Source organism: Ranitomeya variabilis, chromosome 2 (genome assembly GCF_051348905.1).
Source record: "Ranitomeya variabilis isolate aRanVar5 chromosome 2, aRanVar5.hap1, whole genome shotgun sequence".
Classification (NCBI taxonomy): Eukaryota; Metazoa; Chordata; class Amphibia; order Anura; family Dendrobatidae; genus Ranitomeya; species Ranitomeya variabilis.
In genome coordinates, this window is record NC_135233.1 from 29,478,764 (window position 1) to 29,491,755 (window position 12,992).

At 43.0% G+C, this 12,992-nt stretch overlaps 1 protein-coding gene across 3 annotated transcripts in view; it reads right to left on the reverse strand.

The window, feature by feature from the left end:
• DISP1 (dispatched RND transporter family member 1) overlaps nucleotides 1-12,992 on the reverse strand; it is an 86,643-nt gene that overhangs the window by 49,961 nt on the left and 23,690 nt on the right. For 2 of the 3 annotated variants that reach the window (XM_077282212.1, XM_077282214.1), the window contains one exon: nucleotides 3,299-3,816. In XM_077282212.1, coding sequence (XP_077138327.1) covers nucleotides 3,299-3,786 — 488 coding nt within the window. In that variant the 5' untranslated portion in view covers nucleotides 3,787-3,816. Of the gene's footprint in view, nucleotides 1-3,298; nucleotides 3,817-11,734; nucleotides 11,833-12,992 lie in introns of those variants that run through there. The other variant, XM_077282213.1, reaches the window with a different exon arrangement.

Sequence of the window (12,992 nt, forward strand, 5' to 3'; positions counted from 1 at the left end):
CTTCAGGGCCCCACTGTCTTATAATTTAGGTGCTCTTCACCACCATGAATGGTGGGGTCTATTTATTGCCGGACACCCAGGGGTGATCATGTTCTCCTGGGAAGATTATTCGGCAGACGGTTCCCCGGGCCTCTCAATTCAGGAGATATTTACCACACAAAGAATCTGTCAACATATGTTGTGTACTGTAACCGGAGACAAATGGGATTGTCCCTCTTTTACTTTTTCACAAAACCCCATTACAAATGGTCCTGAGAATTCCCGGAGCAGACGGAGGACACAAACCTCAACAAGAGCCAGGAGAGGAGGCCTCACCCAAACAGGGCGGAAAGAAAACACCTCAAAGACCCGGGACGAGCTCAGCCGGATCGAGTTATCTAAGGTTTTGTTTTCGGAGAGAATGAAGTGAAATCTGATTTTAACATGTAATTATCCAACAGAAAGTCTTGGCCCGAGCGTCTCCCATGGCGAGAGGGAGAGTCCAAGGAGGACGGTGACTGAACCTTCTACTGTAGACATCGATGTTTCTCCAAAGATTTAGGTTTGTCCAACTTGTTTATTTTTTTTTACTTAAATGCATCTACACTTCAGTTTCCGTAGAAATGTTGCAGCGCTTTACTTTTACAGTTCTTTTTTTATTTCCTGGTTCATTCAACTTTGATGTGGTCTTTGATCATAAATGACCCTCAGAAAAAAGACAGATTAAAGAGTTATAACCTCTCCCTTTGGTCCATCAGAAAAGGAAAAAGCGCTCACTGACAGACGCTCGGTTAACTCTTTCGGCAGCCAGTATATAGAAGGCGAATAGGACAAAATTTTGAATGAAACAATAACAAAAATGACTCTGTAAAAAAAAATATATATATATGACGCTTCTAAGTAATAAAACATAAAAGGTGGACAACCCCTGGTTCCAATGAAATGGAGGGACCGGCTGGAACTCGCTCTTTTAGGCAGGAGGGGAGTCACTGCAAAAACTCTGGAAACTCTGCTTAAAAACTTTGGGAAAACCGTGCTCTAGAGCAAAGTTTCTTCGAGTTTCCAAATTAAATCACAGCCCCCCCAGGCCCTCGTCACACATTGTCCTGCACCTATTAAAAGCTCGGCATCGGGACATAAGTCCTCGCTAAAGACACGGGGTCCGATTCATTACTGCATTTATGTCTTTTTTTGTCTAGTTTTTGCGGTTTTTCGCCTGTTTTTCATTTGTGCTTTCTTCTTCTTTTTTAATTTCCGCCTTTTTTTATAGTCTATTTTATACACTTTCGCCTGTGTTTTTTTTTTTTCTCTGTTCTTCCCCGTGGGCGAAGCTCAGGGTTTCAGGATTTGTTCAGCTGATTCATCAATTGCAACTTTTGTAAAAAAATGTAAAAAAAAATTAGTCACAGCATTTTTGAACAAATGTACCCCAATTCGACCTTAGAGTGATTTTATGTGTGCCTTAATTTCTGGGGTAAACTTGTTTTTGAGACTTTTAACGCTAAAAAAATGTTAAAAATAGTAAGTTAAAGACCATTTTGATTTTGCACAAAATTCGGGGACCGTGGGGAGCTTCCCCTTCTCCTCTCTGTGTCAGCAGATAACTGTTAATGTGCTTGAAGGGGGCTGGCTCTCTGGATCAATGTCCACTTCTACATCACAGTTAAGGGACAAAGAAGGAAACTGGATCTCTGGTTCGGATTCCAGCTTAGCCAGCCCCCTTCTCCATCTCAAGTGAGATATAGAAGCAGTGGCATAAATTGAAGCTTGTGGGCCTTAATGCAAAAGTTCCAACTGAGCCCCCAATTATTGCAAGTCTTTAACAGTAATGGTCTTTTTATAAGGGCCAAATGGACTTTATGGGCGTCTTAGTCTCCAGGGCCCGGGAACAATTGAAGCCCCTGCACCTATTATAGTTAAGACCCTGCATAGATGGGGGTTGGATCTCTGGCTCTCTTCATTAGCTGAGCCAGCCCCCTTCTCCATCACAACTAATGAGACATTGATGGGGGCTGGATCTCTGTCTCGGTTCATTTATTATTATGCTTTGCTTATATAGCGCTATCCTATTCCGCAGCTTTACACACATTACCATCGCTGCTCACATAGGGAATCTAGATTGTGATCCCCAATCAGTATGTCTTTGGAGTGTGGGAGGAAAGCGGAGAACCAGGAGGAAACCCACCGAACACGGGGAGAACATACAAACTCCTTGCAGATGTTGTCCTTGGTGGGATTTGAACCCAGGACCCCAGCGCTGCAAGGCTGCGGTGCTAACCACTGAGCCACCGTGCCTAGACAACTCCTTTCTCCATCACCACTATTAAGACATAGATGGGGGCTCGATCTCCTGCTCTCTTCATTAGCTCAGCCAGCCCCCTTCTCCATTACCACTATTGAGACATAGATGGGGACCGGATCTCAGGCTCTCTTCAATAGCTCAGCTAGCTCCCTTCTCCATCACAGATAAAGAGACATAGACGGGGCTGGATCTCTGGTCTCTTCATTAGCTCAGCCAGCCCCCTTCTCCATCATAACTATTAAGACATAGATGGGGGCTAGATCTCTGGCTCTCTTCGTTAGCTCAGCCAGCCCCCTTCTCCATCTGGATTTCTGGCTCTTTTCATTAGCCCCATTCTCCTTCACAGTTAAAGAGACATAGAAGGGGATTGGTGGCTAGATTCTGGCTCAATTCATTAGCTCATCCAGCTGATACACAGACATAGAAGGGGGCTGGCTTAGCTACTTGAGACAGACAGCCCCCTTCATGCACGCCGCTAATCACACACTGACACAGAGTTGAGTAAAGCCCCCTTTTCACTTCAAAACAAACCTAAGAAATTTAGGGAGAGAGGCAGGGAAATTGTGACACCATTACAACCCCTTTAACCAAAGTAGTTGCATCTATCACCATGAAAACAGAGATAATCAATAACATCCCTGTGATTTCTGGGTAGGATTAACATGGCTCTCAGGCGAATGTAGCAAAAAGAAAAATAAGCAAATACACCAACATGGGCAATACAATGAATGTTCAAAGGTATTACACAGCAGGGGGCGACGATGAGCACAAAGGAAGGTCCTCCACTGCAGTATAGAAGGACCATTACCCACATAAAAACGGCTATGAAAGCCCACTCTGTAAAATCGTCACCACTGCTCCACCTGGGAGTGAGAACTGTGCAACTGACGCGAATATCGACAGGGACTGGAGATGCCCTTTAAATCCTCAATACTACGTGGAGGCCTGATAGGAAGCCGCCATAGACAACCAGCACAGGGCGACCACCAATAATATCACAGATAATAATGCACTCACCTGAGGTTCACTAAATGAGGTGGCACTTGCTGGTGCTGGAAATGGTCGCGCCATTGGTGGAGGCTGAAGGACGTGGGGGGCTGCACGCAGCAGACGGGGTGGTACACAGGCGGATGGTTCGGACAGACAGAGTTTGGAGAGAAGTCAGAGTGCTGCTGAGAGCAGCCAGTGTTCAGGGCGCACAGCGTGGTCCCTCCGTTACGGGGAGAGCAGTCAGGCCGGCCGGTCAGTGGAGGAGGATAGGAGCAGTGGTGGCAGCACTGGGGGACAATCGTTGGTCTCTGGTGCTCTCGAAACATCGGGCAAGGTTTGGCCGCCCCATTGTGGGAGGTGCAACCATTGGGGCTGGCTTTCAGTTTCGGCTCCTCCGTGGTCGGAGGGGTTTGGTCTCCTTCGCTGGGGGTGGTTTGATCTGTACAATGCGTTTTGGATGGGAGGCTTCCGTTCCCGAGAGTTACACAATCGCTGTTCCTGCTGTTCACCGCCATCTTGTCAATGCCTTACAATCATGGAAGAGTCTAGGAAGAAAAAAAAAAAGATAAGTACTGAGAATATTCCGATACGGAAAAATTATACACAAGTCACATCGAAAGCTTTATTCAAAACTCAGCACCAGTGGGTTAAAAAAAAATACAAAAAACTATAGTGTTAGAACAAATGCCATATAGTCGGATAGTAGGTGTAAAAACAAGCACTTTTGCAGTTTACTGCTTATTCACATTTTCAGCCGTTCTTGAGATAATTAAGCTTTTCTTTTCAGCTCGTTGCTTTGGTAACCGACCACCGCTGTTAGATAGCAGAACATAATACAGTGCTTGCGAGCTCTTTTATAGCGAGCTTGGAAGCGCTGTTTTAAAGCTGGCTAGTATCCCAGGAGCGTGCAGTTACCTCCCGATCCCGGCTAGCTTCAGTGGAGTGCTGTGCTTACGAGCTATACACAGCAGCGGTGGTCGGTATCTTAGGCGACAGGATGTAAACAAATGAAAATTGTAAATATCTAAAGCTCGGCTGCAAATTTTAATAAACAGTGACTTGCTAAAATCTCTGACATTATCCATTCATGATGATGGGAATAACCCTTAATGACTCTCACCACCGTGCACTCTCATTTAAGGCACTCCTTTTATCATAGTAACACTATCAGAAAACACCAGAACAAAAAAACAAAGCTAAAAAAAATCCAGACAAAAACAAAACAAATACTGAAAGCAGCTAGAAGACATCCCCAGATGTAACCGTGGGTTTCAGGGAATGCCAAGTATGTCGACTACAAGAGCAAATGGAGAAACAGAGCGAAAGGACATAACCCACATTCCTCAAATAATGCCAGCCTGGAGGACACAGCGCCGCCTCCCACTAAACCCGCACCAAAGTTCTGGCGCCATCTGTTACCCTCTGGACGTGCATCATTCGCATATCTTTTCCTGACCTATACGACTTCCTATGCCAGCTGGCAAACTTTAAACAAAGAGACAGAGCCCCAGAAGACTTGCACCCAGTCAACCTGTACTGTTATGATCCCAGTGGCTTAGGATCACAAATCTAACCAGCTAAGTCAGAGACAATAGGACGAGCTCTGGGGATGTGGTAACTGGACTGACCGCAAAGCTGATCCTAACCAAACACACTAAAAGTAGCCGTGGAACGTTTCCTGAAATCCTAGACGTCTCTTCACGGCCTGAGAAACTGACTACCCCTAAAGAGAAAGTAAAGACCTCACTTGCCTCAGAGAAATAACCCCAAAGAAATAGAACAGCCCCCCACAAATAATAACGGTGAGTTAAGAGGAAAAGACAAACGCAGAGATGAAACAGGTTCAGCAAATGAGGCCCGCTAACACTTGATAGCAGAAAATAGCAAGGGATCTGTGCGGTCAGTAAAAAACCCTATACAAAAATATCCACGCAGAGAATGCGAGAACCCCCACACCAACTAACGATGTGGGGGGAGCAACTCAGCACCCCAGAGCTACCAGCAAGCAGAGAAATCACATATTAGCAAGCTGGACAAAACTCATAATATTCTAGGAACATATTGAACACAGATGAGCAAGAATAAGCAAACAGAACTTAGCTTCTCTTGGAGAGACTGGTAACGGATGTAGACAGGAGCAAACAGAATAGCACTGAATACAACGACAGCAGGCAACAACTGATAGCTGGTTCCTATTTAGCTCACCTGGACTAACGAGACAGCTGATCCAACCTCAGACCTGCAGAATGACACAAAGAGCCACCAGAGGGAGCCCAAAGACACTCACACAGTACCACTTGTGACCACAAGAGGGAGCCCAAAAACAGATTTCACAACACTGTACCTGCTGTTTAGTGACGAGGGGCAAAAATCCCCGAACAGCTGTATATAGATGGGAGACCTTTTCTTTTGGAGGAAAATCTGGTTTGGTTGAAAGGCTGTTAAAAAGTCGGATGTTGACATATAAAGCTTGATAAAGGGCCGTACATTGACATACTAGGCTTAATAAAGGGCTGGATGTTGACATATTAGGCTTAAAAAGGGGCTGGATGTTGACATATAAGGCTTGAAAAAGGGCCGGACGTTGACATATTAGGCTCGATAAAGGGCCGGATGTTGACATATTAGGCTTAATAAAGGAACATATTAGGCTTAATAAAGGGCTGGACATTGACATATAAGGCTTGATAAAGGGCCGGATTTTGACATATTAGGCTTAATAAAGGGTCGGACGTTGACATATAAGGCTTAATAAAGGGCCAGATTTTGACATATTAGGCTTTACACAGGGCTTGGATGTTGACATATAAGGCTTGATAAAGGGCCGGACCTTGACATATTAGGCTTAATAAAGGGACGAACGTCGACATATAAGGCTTAATAAAGAGCCGAATGTTGACATATTTGGCTTGATAAAGGGCTGGACGTTGACATATTATGCTTTAGAAATGGACGGATATTGGCATAGAAGGCTTAATAAAGGGTCGGATGTTGACATATTAGGCTTGCTAATGGGCCGGATATTGACATATTAGGCTTAATAAAGGGTCAGACGTGACATATAAGGCTTGATAAAAGGCTGGATATTGACATAAAAGGCTTGATAAAGGGCTGGACATTGACATACAAGACAGCAACCCTCAAATGTGTGACACAACGTGCCCGATTCATCATTTATAGGTTGTTGCTTTGTTTTTGTTTTTTAAAGTCACGTCTTTTCTTGGTCTTCTAGAGTTTGTTGACTTTTTGGAGCCAAATTCTTAAAAACTGAGCAAGTTGTCCCTGAAGTTTTGCACAAAAGCAAAAAAAAATTTTTTGCTATTCCCTTTCATCTTTATTTGCGCCTTTTTAAAAAGGAAAACATTGAACGTTCTGCTGAAATCTCACAATATTTGAGCAAACAAAAAAATTAAGGTATACAAAAAAAAATTAAAATCAGTCAACGGAGAGGAGGAGGGGCGAGGGGCTGCAGTAACATTTGAACAAATCGCAATTGATGAATTACGGGTAGATGAAAATCTGGAGACCTCGAACCACAGCCACAATGTTGAAAATAATAATAATAATCATAATAATAGTCAAACACACATAGCTAATTTCCATATGTGTGAACGTTTACAAATTACAGAAACACTACTTTCCATTGGCTGTCCGGTAGAGTGAGGAGACATAGCGTCCAGCCGACTGTATGGCCGACAGCCATGTAATATGTGTATGGCCGGATTACGCATATTGAACAGTCATTTAGATAATTTTCCAGTCATTTTAGGAAGGGTAATTCTAAGTGGACACCACCCCCGAGTTTATAAAATGTCCCTGTAGGCGTAAAGACTCAGACATGACAAGTCTCACAGACGTGTGTGGGCGAGAGGGTTTCCGTCAAATCTGTGTAATCTGTCATAATTCAGAAGCCAGGCGGACAAATCCTAAAGCCAGAGGGAATTCGTAAGCCAGAGAGGATCTAAATTGACTTCTATAATGGCTCCTGGATCAGATTATACACAGAATCATGTTGCAAAAGTTTACAGTAATAAATGTTAGGGATTCAATTAACAGGAGTGAGACTCCAGAAAAAGCAGACTTAAAGGGAACGTGTCAGTCTATTTTAACATATCAAATAAGTGGTATGGCTGTGTAGGTGCTCATTTCCCCTTTAAAACGATACCTTTTTTGTTGAAAACTGATGATCCAGTCATGAGAAATCTAATGAAAAGTCACATGCAAATCAGGCAGGAAGTGCACTGGAGGGCGTGTCTAAAAGACTGTCCAAGTGCACGGATACGCCCCCAGCTGGATTTGCTTGTGACTTCAAGACTAGATATCTCATGATTGGTACATCGGATTACAACAAAAAAAGTATCATTTTTATTGGTAGGCGAGCGCCTACACAGCCATACCACTACTTCAATATGTAAATGTGCCAACAGATTCCCTTTAAAGGACCACTAAGACTAACACGAAGAGCCATTTGGGCTTTTCAGTTATCAGGCAAGGACCAAAAAGTTGGGTGAATTTGTAGACACATTAGTTACTTTGCTTTGAAGACTTGTCACAATGATACATAAATTCTCTTATATCATCTTAAAGGGATATTCCCATTTAAAACATCTATGATAGATCCCCCGGATAGAGCTAAACTGTGTGACAGATACTAGTCCCACCTCGTTCAACCAATCCGGAGCTTGATACGATTTACAGGGGGGTTGTGGGACCCCTCTTCTCCTAACAGGTAATGTCTTAAAGGTGGGACACATTCAGTAGACATGCCATAAATTCTTAAAGGGGTTGTCTGATGGAAATAATTTATTACCTACCCGTAAGAGGTGATACCTTATAGATCAGTGACAATCTGACCGCTGTGACCCGCAGTGATCGTCATTAGAATGGTGCGGTAGTACGCCCCTCTATTCGTTCTCTATGGGGCTGCGGTTGTTATCCTCGCAAACCCATTAAGAATGAATAGAGCGCCCCCTTCTTTCAATCAGTGGGGCTGCTATACCAGACACAGCCTGAAAAAAAGGTGGCGCTGTTTTGGGTGAAAAAAAAAAGTTATACCCTATAGTGGGTATTGGGGGTGAGAAACCTCTACTAAAACGCCTTTAAGCTGGAAACGATCCTTTATCTAAACAGAAAGGTCCTCTTGGGATCAACACATACGATAGTATTGATGGAGGGGTCAAGTCCAAGGATGCCGCACAGACCGGGGAGAACACGCGGCCCCCCAATATCGGCAGATTGGAACGCGGAGCTCTGATGCTACATCATGTATGTAACGTGGTGATAATGAATGCGGGGAAGTGTCAGCTCGTTCCTGTGGACGATCCGTGTTTGTCTGGGGACCGCGTGTTTGTTCTGCGCACAAGACCTGAACACATTCCTGGCTCAGAAATGAATGGGCTTTCTGTGAGGAAACGTCCGCGGGATCTCGGGGTGCACGTCTGGCCTCTTTCAAGTCGGAAAATCTCCTCGCAGCCGTAGGCCGGAGCAGACTTATAGAAAAGTTACCTTAAACCTTCCATCTCGGCCTGGCACCGCGCCAGCGCGTCTAGCACTCTACAATGATTTAATTTCCTTCACTGGCAGCCAGAAGAAAAAGCCAAAACCTAGGACGGGGAACTCACAGGAGAAAATCACCTTAAAGGGAACCTGTCCCCAGATTTGTCATTTCTCAATACAGTGCCTGTGCTGCAGTCCAAAAAAGCTCATATAACCCCTGACTCCCCCTGTATACCACCAAAACCCAATAAGTTCCGCTGTGCTGTATGGTAATCGGGTCGGTCCGGTCCGATGTGTGCAGTTTCAGGCCTCTCCATCCCTCCCCCCACTGTTCTCTTTCCTTAATTGACTTGGAAGACTCCTCACGTCATCCATATTGCCGGGCGAAATCCGGCACCTGCGCACAGAAATTGCAGCTCGCCTCCGCACTGTGCTCGCTGTGATAGTTTTAGATGATAAATGACAAAACTGGGGACACGTTCCCTTTAAATATGATAGATTGATAGATAATCGATAGATAATAGATAGATGATAGATAGATAATAGATAATCGATAGATAGACATTAGATAGATAATAGATAGATAAATACATAATAGATAGATAATAGATAGATGATAGATAGATAATAATTAGATAATCGATAGACATTAGATAGATAATAGATAGATAATAGATAGATAAATAAATAGATAGATGATAGATAATACTGTAGATAATAGATAGATGATAGATAGATAATACTGTAGATAATAGATAGATGATAGATAGATAATACTGTAGATAATAGATAGATGATAGATAGATAATAGATAGATAGATGATAGATAATAGATAGATGATAGATAGATAGATAATAATTAGATAATCGATAGACATTAGATAGATAATAGATAGAGCATAGATAGATAGATAATAGATAGATAATAGATAGATAATACTGTAGATAATAGACAGATGATAGATAGATATTCCTTTAATCTGATAATCCAGAACATTTTAGAATCTAGAACTTGTTTTATGAACTGAAACAATGTGAAAACTCAGCTAAAAATATCTTTAGTTATAAATAAAAAAAAAAGCTAAAGCATCATATTCCGTTTTATTTCTCTACAATAGAGGTGATTTTTCCATGACCTTCGGATAATCCAGAACATCTGATTATTTGGATCCTACTGTTGTCAGAACGCACACATTGGACACAGATCGATCGGCCCCTAAACTCCTCTCTGTTTAGGTGAGAAGACGGAAGGTGATGAGCAGTGAGAGGGAAAGAAGAGTCAGTGACGGAGAAACTAATGACATCCAGTGCTCAGGACCAGGAGGAAGATCAGGGGGCAATCTATAGTATATAGTAAAGCGTCTACACTCAGGATTCATCAGCATCATTGTATTAATAGAGTAACAATACAAGAATAACAAATGTATCCATTATTTATAGCTCATCAAGTATTAATGAGCCGCAGCCACTAACACAATCTACAAGCAGGTATGCTGCAGAGAGAGAGAGAAAGAAGAGAGAGAAGAGAGAGAGGAGTGAGAAGAGAGAGAAGAGGGGAGAGAGAGAGAGAAGAGAAAGAAGAAAAGAGAGAAGAGAGAGAAGAGGAGAGAGAAGAGAGGAGAGAGAAGAGAGGAGAGAAAAGGAGAAGAGGAGAAGAGAAGAGAGAAAAGAGAAGAGAAGAGAGAAGAAAAGAGAGGAGAGAGAAGAGAGAGAAGAAAAGAGGAGAGAGAAGAGAGAGAAGAAAAGAGGAGAGAGAAGAGAGAAGAGAAGAGAGAGGAAAAGAGGAGAGAAGAGAAGAGAGAAGAAAAGAGGAAAGAGAGGAGAAGAGAGAAAAAGAGAGAAGAGATAGAGAAGAAAAGAGAAGAGAGAAAGAGAAGAGAGAGGAGAGAACAGAAGAGTGAAGCGAGAGAAAAAGAGCAAGAAAAAGAAAGAAAGAAAGAAAGAAAGAAAGAAAGAAAGAAAGAAAGAAAGAAAGAAAGAAAGAAAGAAAGAAAGAAAGAAAGAAAGAAAAAAAGACAAAAAAATCCAAATTCCAAAAAACTATTGAGGTGTTTGTTGGAATTTGTAGTGTTGACTTTTTTATTCATTTGTAGAACATTAAGTACGGTAGATCATGACACCAATTCAGAGAGCTGATTTTTCTTCTTCGATAGATAGATAGATAGATAGATAGATAGATAGATAGACAGACAGACAGGACAGATAGGCGGACCGACCACTATCCCTGGTTTCTATAGTCCTTATCCCGCAATTCCCCATTTCTACTTGCTTTGGTAATATTACTGTACATTTGGTCCTGTCAATGAAGCTTCTATGGATATAGACAGATATAAAAAAACAATATGGCATAGATAGAAGTTTTTCAGAAAATTAGACAACCATGTGTGCACATTAACAGATGTAGATAAAGAGACTGATAAATAGACAGATATTTTTCATGACAGACAGCCATGTATGCGGAACTGATGGAAACAGAAAAAAACATGCAAAATATAAAGTTATTAAGTAAATTTTGAATTAAGAGTGAGGCTAACAATGTAAGAGCAGGATTCTGTAACTTTGTGGATAGATAAATAATCGATAGATGATAAATAGATATGAGATAGATTATAGATATATGATAGATAAAAGATGATAGATAGATAATGGATTATAGATAAAAGATAAGATAAAAGATAATAGGCAGATAATAGATAGATAGATGATAGATAGATAATAGATAGATGATAGATAATAGATACATGATAACAGATACATAATAGATACATAATAGATAGATGACAGATAGATAATAGATAGATCTATAGATATAGGATACAGCAGATAAATAGATAATAGATAATGATGAGTGTTCTCCGGCACAGTAGGTGCAGGACGTGCAGCCTCAGCTCCTTGCAGCACTCAGTACATTCCTTGGCTGCAGGAATCTGGGATTTGCCACCACCCTCCCTTGTATAGTGGTCGTACCTTCAGGGACCCAGCAGCAGGCAGTCAGGGGCCCGTCCTCCAGAGGTGGCCCATAGTAGTGTCTCTCTGGCACATAGGTGAAGTCCTTCCACCTCCACAGCCCGGAGCTGACTGACAAGCACATGTTGACTCCACAGGCTGGACATGGAGGGATGGAGAATTCCTGGCGGAGGCAGCCAATGGTACAGCAGAGGCCGGCCTCCTCGCCAGTGTAACCCCGGGGGCTGTGTGTTTAGTGGTAACAGCTGGGATGGGAAGAGCCTCCCGAGAACACAGGGTCACCAAGTCAGGATATGAAGGTGACATGTAATTTCTGGGCTCTTCCTGCTTCCATAGGGGGGATCCACGGAGCTGCTTTGTGTTACTTTCCGTCTTTGATCTGTTTCTCTAGAACATTTCATTTCAGCAATTTTCTCAAACATGAAGAATAACGTTCTGGAGATGGTTAAAATAGTTCCATTCCTATTATTCTAAGTATTATCTGCCTCCGGGAAAGCTGGGTGACAACCGATGTGGTGGCCAGAAGGCGACTCCTGACCCCCAAATGGTAAATCTGCCTGGATATGAAACGACATCTCACAGTTTCTGACAAGAACGCTGCAGTCTAAAAAATATTGTTGTTGTCAAAAATATTGTACCCAAAGGAAAACCTGACAGACCCAATAGAAAGTCAACGGCGTCCATAAGGATCTGTCGGTATCCATCATGTCAACTTCAAGGTAAATGTAGTACTACATGGTGGACTTTCAAATAAAAGTTGGGTCCATGGTGAAACAGGCTGAAGGGTCAGCGAAAGGGGGGGGTGAAGTGTCAGCGAAGGGGGAGGCAAAGGGTCAGCGAAAGGGGGGGGCAAAGGGTCAGCGAAAGATGACAGAAGGGTAAGCGAAAGATGACAGAAGGGTCAGCAAAAGGGGGGCCGAAGAGTCAGCGAAAGGAGAGCCGAAGGATCAGCTTAAGTGGGCCGAAGGGTCAGCGAAAGATGACAGAAGGGTCAGCGAAAGATGACAGAAGGGTCAGCGAAAGATGACAGAAGGGTCAGCGAAAGATGACAGAAGGGTCAGCGAAAGATGACAGAAGGGTCAGCGAAAGATGACAGAAGGGTCAGCGAAAGATGACAGAAGGGTCAGCAAAAGGGGGGCCGAAGAGTCAGCGAAAAGGGGACTGAAGAGTCAGTGAAAGGAGAGCCGAAGGATCAGCTTAAGTGGGCCGAAGGGTCAGCGAAAGATGATAGAAGGGTCAGCGAAAGATGACAGAAGGG